At 41.7% G+C, this 13669-nt stretch overlaps 1 protein-coding gene across 1 annotated transcript in view; it reads left to right on the top strand.

Annotated features, from left to right (window-relative positions):
• Window positions 1-8206, top strand: part of MCM3 (minichromosome maintenance complex component 3) — a 21526-nt gene extending 13320 nt beyond the window's left edge. The window contains exons 13-17 of the mRNA XM_012559169.2: window positions 3283-3423; window positions 4402-4505; window positions 4980-5065; window positions 5521-5590; window positions 6834-8206. Of these exons, the coding sequence (XP_012414623.1) occupies window positions 3283-3423; window positions 4402-4505; window positions 4980-5065; window positions 5521-5590; window positions 6834-7032 (600 nt within the window). The 3' untranslated portion in view covers window positions 7033-8206. The remainder of the gene's footprint in view (window positions 1-3282; window positions 3424-4401; window positions 4506-4979; window positions 5066-5520; window positions 5591-6833) is intronic.
• The last annotated feature ends 5463 nt before the right edge of the window (window positions 8207-13669 follow it).

Here is a 13669-nt window from a genome sequence, read left to right as displayed (position 1 = left end):
CTGTCTGGGACCCTCTATTGTGATCCCTGTCAGAGCAGTCAGTGGTGGTAGCTGGGCACCATCTAGTTGTACTGGACTCAGTCTGGTGGAGACCCTGGTAGTTGTCCATTAGTCCTTTGAACTAATCTTTCCCTTGTATCTTTAGTTTTCTTCATTCTTCTTGCTCCTGAAGGGGTGAGACCAGTGGAGTAGCTTAGATGGCCACTCACAGGCTTTTAAGACCCCAGATGCTACTCACCAAAGTAGAACATAGAACATTTCCTTTATAAACTATATTATACCAGTTGAGCTAGATGTTCCCCGAGATCATGGCCCACAGCCCTCAGCCTAGCAATTTGGTCCCTCAGGGAGTTTGGATGTGTCTATTGAGCTTCCATTACCTTGCCTTGTATAAATTGTGTTGGCTTCGCCAGTATTGTGTACTGTCTTAGCCTTCATCAAAGTTACCACTTATCTATTGTCTATTTAGTGTTTTTCCATCCCCAACCCTCCCCTCCCTTGTCACCATCAAAGATTGTTTCTTTTTGTGCGTAAACCTTTTCATGAGTTTTTACAGTAGTGGTCTCATACAATATTTGTCCTTTTGTGATTGACTTATTTCATGCAAACCACTTTTGAAAGCATTTTAACTGAATGTTTCAACCCTTACCTTTTCTTTCTGGTCTGATGGGTTTCTGGTTATGTAATTTTAATCATCTCCTTTTACAAAGGAAAGTGAAAGAATAACCTCAGAGATAATGTATCTCATTAGCTCAAATGACATTGACCCCCAGAAGCTGCAATTCATTCAACAAACATATGATAGAGTTCTGGGAACCAGTCTCTATTCTTGTGTGTGGGGTTAAAGAGCTCAGATCTGGGAGGGGAAGGCAGAAAGTTAGATAGAAAGATACGTACACACACACACACACACGCACACAGTGTGGTACTTTTTATAAAAAAGGAATGAGTATGAAGGACTATGGGAATACAGTTGAAGAAGCTATTAATTTTTCCGTTAGACTTCCCAGAAGGGGTATAAATGTCAGGGGACCCAGAAGGGGTATGAATGTCAGGGGAGGCATACCAGAGAGTATGATATTTGAGCTTGACTTTGACGAATGATTAAGTTTGGCAACCATAATGGTTATCCAAAGCTATTTCTAGTAACTGAATATAGCTTCCTGAAACTCTTGGGACAGTGTAGTCCATACAGGATTTCACAACAGAAAGGCTGAAGTCCAAAACCCTTACTAAGTGACATTGACATAGACTCTTGAATTTAGACATAATCCCAGGTTATCTACTCCAGCCTCACAGCTGGGACAGGAATTTTGTGTTCTGGAATCCCTGCTAGGATCTCCTTAGCATTCCCAGTAACAGCGTGCTCATTATATTGCTACACTGAGGTGTTCTACTTTTTGAGCTTAAACCTGCTTCTTCATGACTTCTGCTCGTGAGTCTTAATTTTGTTTTCTCGGGATTGTATGTGACTTGTTTTCTTCAGATTAATTATCTCCCTTTCTTTTCACTTGTTCCTCCCCTGATGTGAACGTATTCTAGTGTGTCAAAGGCCCTCTCACTATACCTAGAACTGAACATGTTATATCACAACTTTAGTTGTGGTCTTAGCAGGCCTTGTAAATCCGTCTGTTTGGATCCTGTAGTTTTGCTAATATAGACTAGGATTTCGTTAGCTTTTTAGGTGTTTCAGTAATTGAAGCTTAGAGCATATGACCTCTAAACTCTGGTAGCTTTCCATATTTAGGAGCATGCCATCTGCAAAAAGGGATAGTTTTACTTCTTCCTGATTTGGATAGCTTTTATTTATTTTTCTTGCCTAATTGCTGTGGCTGGGACTTCCAGTACAGTATTGAACAGCAGTGGTGAGAGTGGGCATCCTTGTCTTGTTCATTATCTTAAGGGGACAGTTCTCAGTCTTTCTTCATTGAGTATAATGTTAGCTGTGGGTCTTTCATAAAGGCCGTTTATCATATTGAGAAATTTCCCTTCTATCCCTAGCTTGTTGAGAGTTTTTATCACGAAAAATTACTGAATTTTGTCAAATGCCTTTTCTGTGTCAATTGAGATAATCATGTGGTTCTTTCCCTTTGTTCTGTTAATGTGGTATATTACATTGATTGATTTTCTAATGTTGAACCACCTTGAATTCCTGGCATAAATCCCACTTGATCGTGGTGTATAATCCTTTTAATATGCTTTTGGATTTGGTTTGCTAGTATTTTGTTGAGGATTTTTGCATCTTTTTTCATAAGCTATATTAGTCAGTTTTCTTTCTGGTAGCTTTCTAAATCATTAAAAAATCTGGTGAATTAAAAAAAAGTGAATATATTTGTTTTTGAACATTGATGTGGGTATAAATGGTAATTTAGAAAACTTGAAAGTAAAAGTGACCAGGATACCTCACTGAGGATCATATAGCAAGAGATGGGGAGGTACGACAGGAAGAACTATCCCCACATTCTGATCCCAGCTCTGCAGCTAGCTTTTGGACTTTGGGCACACCCTTTTACCTGCCAGGCCACAGTTTCCTTATCCATAAAATGAGAAGTTTGGATATGTCAGGGATGCTTAAGGCATGTCAAGATTGCCTGAAACTTCAAAAGCACACATACCTGATTCTGAACGTAGGGATTCTGATTCATTAGGCCAGGGATGCCATTTTGACAAGCGCATTTGAAAGAGAAAAGCACCCCACTTGATTTTGGTGTACACCCACCCCCGCGAGAACCACTTGATAAGCATGTCTGAATTCTGTTCCTCCTCTGGATTTCAATGACTTTACCCAACTTTTTTTGTTTGTCCCAAATTACCTCTTTCACACCCTCCTGTCCTGTGACCCTGGACAAATTACTTGAAGCTCTTTGAGTTCCATTTTTCTCATCTATAAAATGAGGGTATTAATACCTTCTTATTCAAGTCATTAAAAGGATTAAATGACACAATGAGTAAAAAAACAAAGTTCCTGGTAAGATTTTGTCAGCTGCAATAAGTCATTATTTTTATCCCTTTATAGCTTTTATCTTTCCTGCTGTAAGAGGCCTAATGTTTAGTCATCTTCTTCCTTGTTCACTCAATCCCCCACCAATGTATTTCCCTGATCATTTTGTTTCTCTTTCTAATGTCATATGGTATCTACAGAGAACACAGAGTTCTGAATTCTTCGCTTAGACTTCGTGGAGCTTTTCTGATAGTGCTTTTATTTCTCTTTCTGTACAGTAGGAATGGTGGGCATGCCTGAAGAATCCTGGATAAGTAGTCCTCTCTTGCTTTCTTCCCCAGACATCTCCAGTTACTGCCCGGACACTGGAAACTCTGATTCGACTGGCTACGGCCCATGCCAAGGCCCGCATGAGCAAGACCGTGGACCTGCAGGATGCAGAAGAAGCTGTGGAGTTGGTCCAGTATGCTTATTTCAAGAAGGTGAGGATTCAGATGCCTGGGCATGAGAGGCTCTTCCAACTAAATCGTTATCGCACGGGCTTCTCAGCTTCTGTGGTGACACTTGAATTTGGAGTGTCAACAGAAAGCAGCATTAGTCTGCCAGTGTTCAGTCTCCCTTTCTCTTTCCTCTGAAGCATTATAGCAGTGGTTCTCAACCCTAGCTGCTTGTGAGAATCAGCTGTAAAGCTTAAAAATACTGATGCCAGGGTCCCTGGAGATTCTGGTTTAATTGATGTGCTACATCTTCAGTCAACTGTGTCTTTTGTCTACCCATACTTCCTTTGCCTCCTAAAAAAGTGGGTATTTCCAAAGGATTTGCCTTGATGCTCTTCTTCGTTCTCTTCTATACCTTTCTCTTTGGCAGTCTCTTCAGGTGTCCCATTGACACCTCAGAAATTCATGTTTAAAATTGAACCCTCAAACTTGCCTCTCATCCCGTTTCCCTGTTTCTGTTTGTGATATTGCATCTCTGTCATTTTGAGACCAAACCTTGAAGCCTTGACTCTCTTTTCATCGTTGTCGTGCCCTCCACAATTTGGTTAATTGTAGCCCTTTGGGGTCTATTTGTGGGTCTGATAGGCTTCTTCTGGCTTTTTCTCTTTGCTAGGGTAGGGGTTGTCTTTAATTTCAGTTAAATACCTGACTTATAAAGAAATGAATTGTTTTCCACTTAACTATTATAGGCTGGACATTATTTTTCTTTTTATTTTTTTCTTTTAAACATTTTATTGGCACCTACTATACGAAAGGCACTGAATATACCTCCCAGTGTTTTTTTAAGATGAGTAACAGCTTATCCCCATGCCCCTGGTCCTGGGACTTGAGTACAAGAGATGCTGGTAGGTCATTAGACCCATTCCCGCTGATGGTGCAGAAGGAACTCTTATTTAGAGTTCTTTATTCAGTTCCCCAGCAACCGTGACCCCTCTAGCCCACACACACTTGGCTTGGTCCTAGGTTCTGGAGAAGGAGAAGAAACGTAAGAAGCGAAATGAGGATGAGTCAGAGACAGAAGATGAAGAGGAGAAAAGTCAGGAGGACCATGAACAGAAGAAGAAGAGGTAAGGTGGGACAGAGAGAAGTAAGATGAAAAGGCTCAGGGTGGTGATAAGATCAGGTGCTATGTGTTGACATCAGCTTCTTCAGGGCAGGGGGGCCTATACTGCAGGGTTTGAGGATGAAGATTACTTGGGCAAAGGAGAGAGTGAGCAAGTGAGCCCCTCTATTGTGTTTAGTGTGATACTTTTGACCCCCTTTCTGCTGAAGAAATGCTAAACAGCAGGAGCAGTAACCCTCTCACTGAGGTTTTTGGACATATGTATAAGAGTGGGTGATATGGAAAGGAAACATTGGGAAGCAGGACCTGTTTTGTGTTCTAGTACTTTCGATCTCTTTCAGAAAAAGTAGTGATTTGTACAGGCCTGGGGCTAGTGTTTCACTCTGATTGTTGATGCCTCTATTTTGTTTTCCTTGTGATCAGAGGCACAGGGTGGGGGTCCTCAAGTCCTTTCTCTTAATTGCTGTGGGTATTTTAGGAAGAAGACTCGACACTCAGAGGCCAAGGATGGGGACTCCTATGACCCCTATGACTTCAGTGACACAGAGGAGGAAATGCCTCAAGGTGAGCGAGCATCCCCCTGCTGATCAAAGAGGTTGTTCCCTTATCTCCTGGCCTCTTTTAGTTGCTCCGTCTACTGTCTTTTCTTATGGGCTCCCATTTAGCTGCCTGCTTGGGGTTCTTGTGTCTAAGAGGTTTATCCCAAGAGAACCTCAGGGGAAACCCACAGTAAAAAAAAAAGTTGTTTGCTTTCTCATTGATGACCTGTGCTCTTTTGCCAGGTCTGGTAAAATCATCCCAGACAATGCATGTTTAAGGCCTCCTGCCTGCCTCAATTCCTTTGTCATTCGGTGAGGATTGCCCTTTACCCTAATTGTTCTGGCTGGCCCCATAAGAACCCTAGGAAACATGAGTACTTAGCAGGCTTGATGAGGGGTGGGGAAGATAACTGCTGGTGTTTGTGAAAATGGTTTCATCTTGATGTCTTCCCAATATCTCCAACCATGAATCCTCTAAAGTACACACTCCAAAGATGACAGAACCACAGGAGACTAAAGAATCCCAGAAGGTGGAGTTGAGTGAATCCAGGTGAGTAGGGAAGCTGCTTCTATGCCTTCACGAATTCCATGTGCCACCCCTGGGAGAAAATATGAGACTAGCTGGTTATCAGTGGAGCTCAAAACTGAAGGCCCAAAGATTTTTAAATTCTGATTATAATTTCCAATGTACAGGAAAGTTGCGAGGATAGTATGAAGAACTCCTGTATACCCTTTATCCAGAATCTCCAGTTGTTTACATTTTACCATAATACTCACTCTGTAGGGATTTGAATTATTATGTCCTCTGGGGTCAGGAAGAAGATCTTAGAACAAGGACAAAATTTGTGTCCTACTATAACCTTGGGTTCTTCTCAGAACACAGAATCCTCCTTTGAATGTTTTTGTGGGACATATATATATAAAGTATATATGTAGCTTGTCTGTTTTCTTTTCTCATTAAATTGCAGCCATTTGTTTTGAGATGAAGAATTGTCACCATTAGGATTTCAAAAAAACATTTTTGTCTGTAAATTTTATGTTTACTGGCTATCAAAGAAACTCCATAGATAGGGTTTACTTTTTTCTTTTTGTGTTAAACACACACACACAATGTGGTTACCATAAAAAATGTAGAAAACATTGAAAAGTATTTAGAAAAACCAACCAAACAAAAAACATTAAAATCAACTGCAATTCCACCCCCCAGAGACAACCAGTGAACCATGCATATCTTCAGGCACTTTATGAATCAGCTTATATAGCGCTCACTGTTTTTAATAACTGTAGAGTTTCCACAGTGTGGATGTGTCAAATTAATGATTTCTCTAATGCTGGACATGTAGGTTGGCATACAATTGCTATTTATGGTTATGGTAAAACAGTATATTTATCACTGTACATACATGCATGTATAAGTGTAAGATGAATTCCTAGAAATGGAATACCTGGGTCAAAAAATACGGGCTTTTAAAATTTAAGTAGATGTTGTTAAATTGCCCCAAAGATACCTTAACAGTTTACATTTCTACCAACATTATAGTAGATTGCCGATTTCCTACGCTCTCAAAAGGCCTCTAATTTTAAAATATCTTTTCTCAGTGTGCATGAAGAGTGAAATTCATGAGTGGGCAGCCATCAGGCAAAAATGTGTATGTGTGTGAAATGTGTGTGTGTGTGGGTGAATATTGAGGGACACCTATACTGTGTTAGTCTCTTGAGTTTTCCCAACATAGATCTTATCTGAGCATTTTTTTGTTGTTGATGCCTCCTTCTGTTTCTCCTGTCTTGGGCAGGCTGAAGGCATTCAAGGTAGCCCTCTTGGAGGTTTTCCGGGAAGCTCATGCCCAATCGGTGGGCATGAATCATCTTACAGAATCCATCAACCGGGACACAGAAGAGCCCTTCTCTCCAGTGGAGATCCAGGCTGCCCTGAGCAAGATGCAGGATGACAACCAGGTCATGGTGTCTGAGGGAATCATCTTTCTCATCTGAGAAGTTTTGCCAAGCGTTTCTCCCATGCTTCCTACCCTCCTCCCTCACCCTAGTCTTTTCCTTCATTCCCTGAATAACAGAGTTAACAATGGTTAATTGAACTGAAGAGAAGGTACACTGGTGACAAAGCTGATCAGAACTTGATGGAACCTTTAGAAATGGGTACCAATCCTGCCACGGGGTAACAAAAGAGAAGTGGGGAACAACTAAGACTTCCTTGCGAGTTACTGGGTCTTACTTCCCACTTCTCATCTCAAAACAAACCTAACCATTGTTTTCTGTAAATAACATATGACGTCTAGGATTCTTTTTGGGGGCACAGCTGGTTTCTGTTTATCCTTTCTGTATTTTTTGGCTGAGTTTTCTCTCTCCAGAGCACTCTGGTGTAGAACATGCTTTAGGTTGTTCTATGCTGGTGGAGAGAAGCTTTGAGGCAAGTCGTACTAGCCAAGAAAGCTTTCTTTGCAGTAGCACTGGTTAAGACTAATATGCGTTTTTTACCTAAATATCCAGAAAGTTGAATAAACTGAACCATTTTTGTAGCATACACATTACCTTAATACTGTGTGCTTTTATATTCACAGTGAACTTTATTTTCCTTGAAAGCTCTGCCCTGTTAGATTTGCTGCTCCCACATTTGCATCAAGCCGCCACAAGGTGGCAGCAGGCTTCTGCGCTTTCTCTTTGGGGGTTAGGTCTTTTCTTGAGGCAGTTTTCCTTTCTTAGTTAACACCAGCATTTATCAGTTAAATTGTGCAAACCAAGCCCTGTGGATATGAAATAGTTAAATGGCCACAGGAGAGCAGTGAGAAGGAGTGACACTTTGCCTGGCTTTTCCAAGTCTGAATCAAAACCTCTTCGTGGGGAAATAATACTCGATATGTCAGAGGCCTCAAAATCGTGTGGCTTCTTGCCCATAAAGAGACGTCCTTACAGGATGCTTGTGGAATTACTTAAACCTGGGGTTTTGGCCCTTGAGGCTTGTTTGCCTGTCTGCACAGAAGTTTGTGGGGGGGCCTGTCAGGGTCTCACTCCTACTATTGTATGGTTTGAGTAGCTTGTAAAGAAATTTTAAGTTTATAAAGAAAAATAAAATGTGCAAATGTGTGAATTTATGGGGGCCTGGGTCACATGGGTTGGAAGCTGCTCTGTGGTAGTGGACAAGATTGTGCCATTTCTCAGCTGTAAGATTGGTGAGGCACTTCCTTCTCCTTTAAGGTGTGGTAAGAATGGCGTGAGGAGGGTGTCTGACCTCTGTCTTCACTAGATGAGAGGAAAATCAAGATCAGCAGCCCAAGGCTGATTTCTGTGAGGTGGAGGTCAGACATGCGTCCTCCGTCCAACATTTATACCAGTTCTGACACCCTTCCATGGTACTCTCTCCTTCTCTGCTGGGTTTGATAATTCATTGCAATGGCCACCCAAAACTCAGAGACAGTACTCATGATTATAAGGTTTATTAGGGTAATAACAGGTTACAATTCAGGATCAGAAACGACTCAGGATACAGTTCTTCAGTCCGGACAGCTTCTTCTCAACCATGTCTGCAAGCAGGCCTCTCTCTGGCCCTCGACCCCTTGGCCCCTGCCCCTGCCCTGCTCGGGCAAGTGTTACTTACAAAGCGTTTCAGGAGATAGAGCCAAGATGGTGGCTTAATCACAAGCACTATAATGTCCCCCTGCACCAAAGACCCAAAAAACCAATGAAACAGAAGCAGATAACAATCCAGGAACACTGAACATCAAAAAAGAAGGTCTAAGAACTGAACTGAACACTGACTGGAAGGAAAAAGGGAGTGAAAGCTGCAAAAGAGGGGTAATACAAGATGGAGGTGATCAGCCAGCCGTCCTGGCCTGATAGACGGCCATCCTAGGACAAAGCCAGCAGTGACCCTGGATGACAGAAACAGCAAGACAACTTCACAACTTTTCCAAAAGGGACAGAGAAGCTCTATAGACACAAATGGAAAGAAGCAGAGGCAGGGAGGATGCCAGTATCCAGAATTGGAAATACTCAGGAGTAGTAGCCCCTGACCTTGGGTGAGTGGTGCACACAAGGTGATAGACCCATGGAGTATTGGCAGAAGGTCTCCCACCCAACCTGTCCCTGGGTGGTCCCCCCTTGTGCACTCAGGACAGGTCCCGCTTGCTGGCTGCAGTGGATGTGAGGTGTCCCGGCACAGGGTGTATCTTAGCTGGAGGGATGCACTTTCCCCTTGCCCCCTCCTCCTCATCGGAGGTGGCAGTGGATCCCATACCCCAACTGCCTCACCTGACTGGGGGACAACAACACAAGCCTCTCCTTTCCCCCCTTACTCCACCCAACCCCGTCCACTAGCCCCCCTTTGCCCACCCGACAAGCAGGACTAGGTCACCCTTGTGCATGTGCCCACTCACTACCCACACCCCCACAGGGGTCTGGTGGGGGCAGCAGCAACCTGACAGCAAGAAAACCTGACCGCTGCTCCTTCCTCCTAACCCCCTGCCCAGCAAGGGGCAGAAGAGGTGCAACTCCCTGCACACCCCACTGCTGCCCCATCCACCCTCCTGCCCGTTGTGACGTGGAGGTGACGTGACTCCCTTAATCCACCCAGTGAGGGACAGTATGTGCATCCCTCTGCAGCCCCTTCTCCCTCCCATCTGGCGCAAGGCAGCACCACCATGCATCTGCCAGACACAACTCCCTTAACCCACCCAACAAGGGGCGGAGGAGCCATGACTGCATGCATATCCCCCTGCGCGTGAACCAGAGGCAGTGCTACTGTGTGCATCTGCATGGCGTGACTCCCTTAACCTGCTCAGCCAAAGGTAGAGAAGTCGTGACTGCATGCATCCCCCGAGGCCCTTTCCTCCCTCTCCCTACACAGTGCGAGGTGAAAGCGGAGTAAGTGCACGCCCATCCCCCTGCTGCAGTTTCCTCTTTTCCTCCACCGACATATAGCACCACTGAGTGGACATCCACCTGCTGTTCCTCCTTTCCCTCCTGCCAAGGAGGAAGTGGAGGTAGAGTGACTGCATGCCTGTCCACCTGCTGTCCTCCCTCTACCACCCAGGCACCACCAACTGGCAAGAGGTGACAACTATGCCCCCACCTGCTCATCACACCCACCATACTGGCTACTCTACCTCAAGGAGAGCACCACTTCCTGCTCCTGTGCCACTGAACCAAAGACAGAGGCCAAAGCCCAACCAACCCACCCTTAGCCACCCTGCAAGACCAGTAAACAGAGATCCAAGCTCCCACACCTATTTGCCACCCTACTCGCCTGAAGACAGGTAGGGAGCGCTCCAGTACCATTAGCCCAGCAACTAGAGCACCACACCAGCCACTCCTGCCAGGAATCATCAAAACAACAATGAAAAAAATAGGACCCAGCAAACATACAATTAAAAAATAAATACAATAACCCCTGATCTCCCAGAGACAACAGACAATAGCAAGCCACCTAAACAAGCAGGGCAAAATGGCTCCAGCAAGTGACCAAAATAAAGAGCCAGAAATCCTCCCCCAGGAAGAAAAGATAATGGAGCTTAATAATAAGGAATTTAAAAGATGGAGCCCTGGTGGTGCAGTGGTTAAAAGCTATGGTTGCTAACCAAAAGGTTGGCAGTTTGAATCCACTAGCCAGTCCTTGGAAACCCTATGGGGCAATTCTACTCTGTACTATAGGGTTGCTGTGAGTTGGAATTGACTCGACAGCAACAGGTTATAGGGTCCTAAAAGGAATCGAAGAAAACAGACAAAACCAAGGAAAGCACAGACAAAACCCTAGAAGAATTCAGGAAAACAATAAAGAACAAAATGACAAAATAAATAGACAATTGAAACCGTACAAAAACAGCAACTAGAAATCCAGAAGCTTAACAATAAAATTTCAGAAATAGATAACTCAATGGAAAGTCATAGAAATGGAATGGAAACAATGAAAGACAGGATCAGTAGAATAGAAGACAAATCCCTTAACACTAATCTGTTAGAGAACAATTAAAAAAAAGAAAGAAAGCTTAAGAGTTATGTGGGACACCATCAATAGGAATAATTTACATGTGATCAGAATCCCAGAAGGGGAGGAGTCAACAAAAGTACAGAACTGCTGAAGATTTGCTGACAGAAAAGCTCCCTAATAGGAAGGACACGAAGATAACCATCCAAGAAGCACAATGAACCCCATACAGGATAGATTCCAAAAGAAGAACACTGAGACATATCATAATCAAACTTTCCAAAACCAAAGACAAAGAATCCTGAAAGCAGCTCGAGAAAATTGAAAGATCACCTACAAAGCGGCATCGATAAGACTAAGCTCTGATTACTCAGCAGAAACTATCAGGCAAGAAGGCAATGGGATGACATATATAAAACCTTGAAAGAAAAAAACTGCCAACCAAGAATTATATAACCAAAAAACCAAACCCATTGCTGTCAAGTTGAATTGTCCCTGCAATATTATGGTGAAATTAGGACATTTCCAGATAAACAGAAATTAAGGGAATTTGTAAAAACCAGGCCAACTTTACAAGAAATTTTACAGGAAGTCTTTTGGACAAAAAACTAACAATACCAGACAACAACTTGATATTAAAACATATGACAACATCAGCCAGATATCAACCCAGATAAAGAACTGTCAAAAATAAAATAAAGCTAAAAGATGGAAAATAGAGAACCAGAAATGCCAACCTGTAAGTGACGACCACTTCAAAACATCAAGAGGGGAATAAAGCATATAGGTTTAGAACTTCCATATGGAGACAAAATGAGTTACTGCTTTAAACTTAGGAAGGTATAGGTAAATTTCAGGGTAACCGCAAAGAAAGTTAACACACCTGCTTAATCAAAATATAAAAGAAGAAAACCATACTCAGTACACACAAAACAATGAAGGAAATGAAAAGACAAGCCACAATTAAAAAACAAAACAAAACAGAAAACTCAGCACTGAAAATTAAGCAGAATAAAGAAACCATCAACACCACAAATAAAAAAAGTATAGCAAAATGACAGCAATAAACTCATACTTATTGATAATCACACTGAATGTAAATAGCCTAAATGCACCAATAAAGAGATGAAGAGTGGCAGAATGGATAAAAAAGCATGACCCATCAATATGCTGTCTGCAAGAGATACATCTTAGACACAAAGATGTAAATAAACTAAAACTTAAAGGACAGAAAAAGATACATCAAGCAAACAATAACCAAAAAACAGCAGGAATGACAATCTCTGATAAAATAGACTTTAAGGCAAAATCCACTGTAAAAGACATGGAAGGACATTTATAATGATTAAAGTGTCAGTCCACCAAGAGGACATAACTGTAATAAATATATATGCATCCAATGACAGGGCTTCAAAATACATAAAAGAAACTCTAACAGCACTGAAAAGAGAAATAGACATTTCCACAATGGTAGCAGGAGACTTTAACACACCACTCTCAACAAAGACACAGAAGATCTAAATACCACAATCAACCAACTAGACCTCATAGACATATACAGAACACTTCATCCAATAGCGGCAAAGTACACATGCTTCTCCAATGCTCATGAATCATTCTCCAGAATAGACCACATTTTAGACCACAAAGCAAGCCTCAATAAATTAAAAAACATTGAAATAATACAAAGCATCTTCTCTGATCTCGACACTATGAAAGTAGAAACCAAATAACAGGAAGAACAAGGAAAAGAAAATGTAATACATGGAAATGAAATAATACCCTGCTTAAAAATTACTGGGTAATAGAATAAATCAAAGATGGAATTAAAAAGTTCCTAGAAGCAAATGAGAATGAACACAGAACACGCCAAAACCTTTGGGACACAGCAAAAGCATTACTCAGAGGTCAATTTATAGCAATAAACATACACACCAAAGAAGAAGAAAGGAAAAAATCAAAACATTAACCCTATATCTCAATTAGAAAAAGAATAGCAAAAGAAGCCCACAGTCGCCAGAAGAAACAAAATAATAAAAATTAGAGCAGAAAAAAATGAAAAAGAACAGAAAAACAAGAGAATCAATAAGACTAAAAGCTGGTTCTTTGAAAGGATCAATAAAATCGACAAACCACTGGCCAAATAGACAAAAGAAAAACAGAAGAAGATGCAAAAAACCCGAATAAGAAATAAGATGGGTGACATTACAACACAACCAACTGAAATAAAAAGGTCTATTAAAAATTGTACTCCAACAAATTTGAAAACTTAGAGGAAATGGGCAAATTTCGAGAAACACTCTACCTACCAAAACTAACACAAACTGAAGTAGAAAATTTGAATAGACCCATAAAAAAGAGAAATTGAAGGGGTCATTAAAAAAAACTCACAACAACACCACTGCCAAACAAATAAACAAAACAAAAAACAAAACAAAACAAAAAAAAACAAAACCCCTGGCCTGGACAGCTTCACTGGAGAATTCTACCAAACATTCAGAGAAGAGTTGACACCAATTCTACTCAAACTATTCCAGAACTTAGAAAAGAAAGGAATACTCCTGAATTCATTCTGTGAAGGCAGCATAACCCTGATACCAAAGCAGGCAAAGACATCACTAAAAAAGAAAACTACAGAACACTATCTCTCGTGAATATAGATGCAAAAATTCCCAACAAAATCCTAGCCAATAG

Source organism: Trichechus manatus, unplaced genomic scaffold (genome assembly GCF_000243295.1).
Source record: "Trichechus manatus latirostris isolate Lorelei unplaced genomic scaffold, TriManLat1.0 scaffold00215, whole genome shotgun sequence".
Lineage (NCBI taxonomy): Eukaryota > Metazoa > Chordata > Mammalia > Sirenia > Trichechidae > Trichechus > Trichechus manatus.
This window is presented reverse-complemented; position numbering and strand designations above follow the sequence as displayed.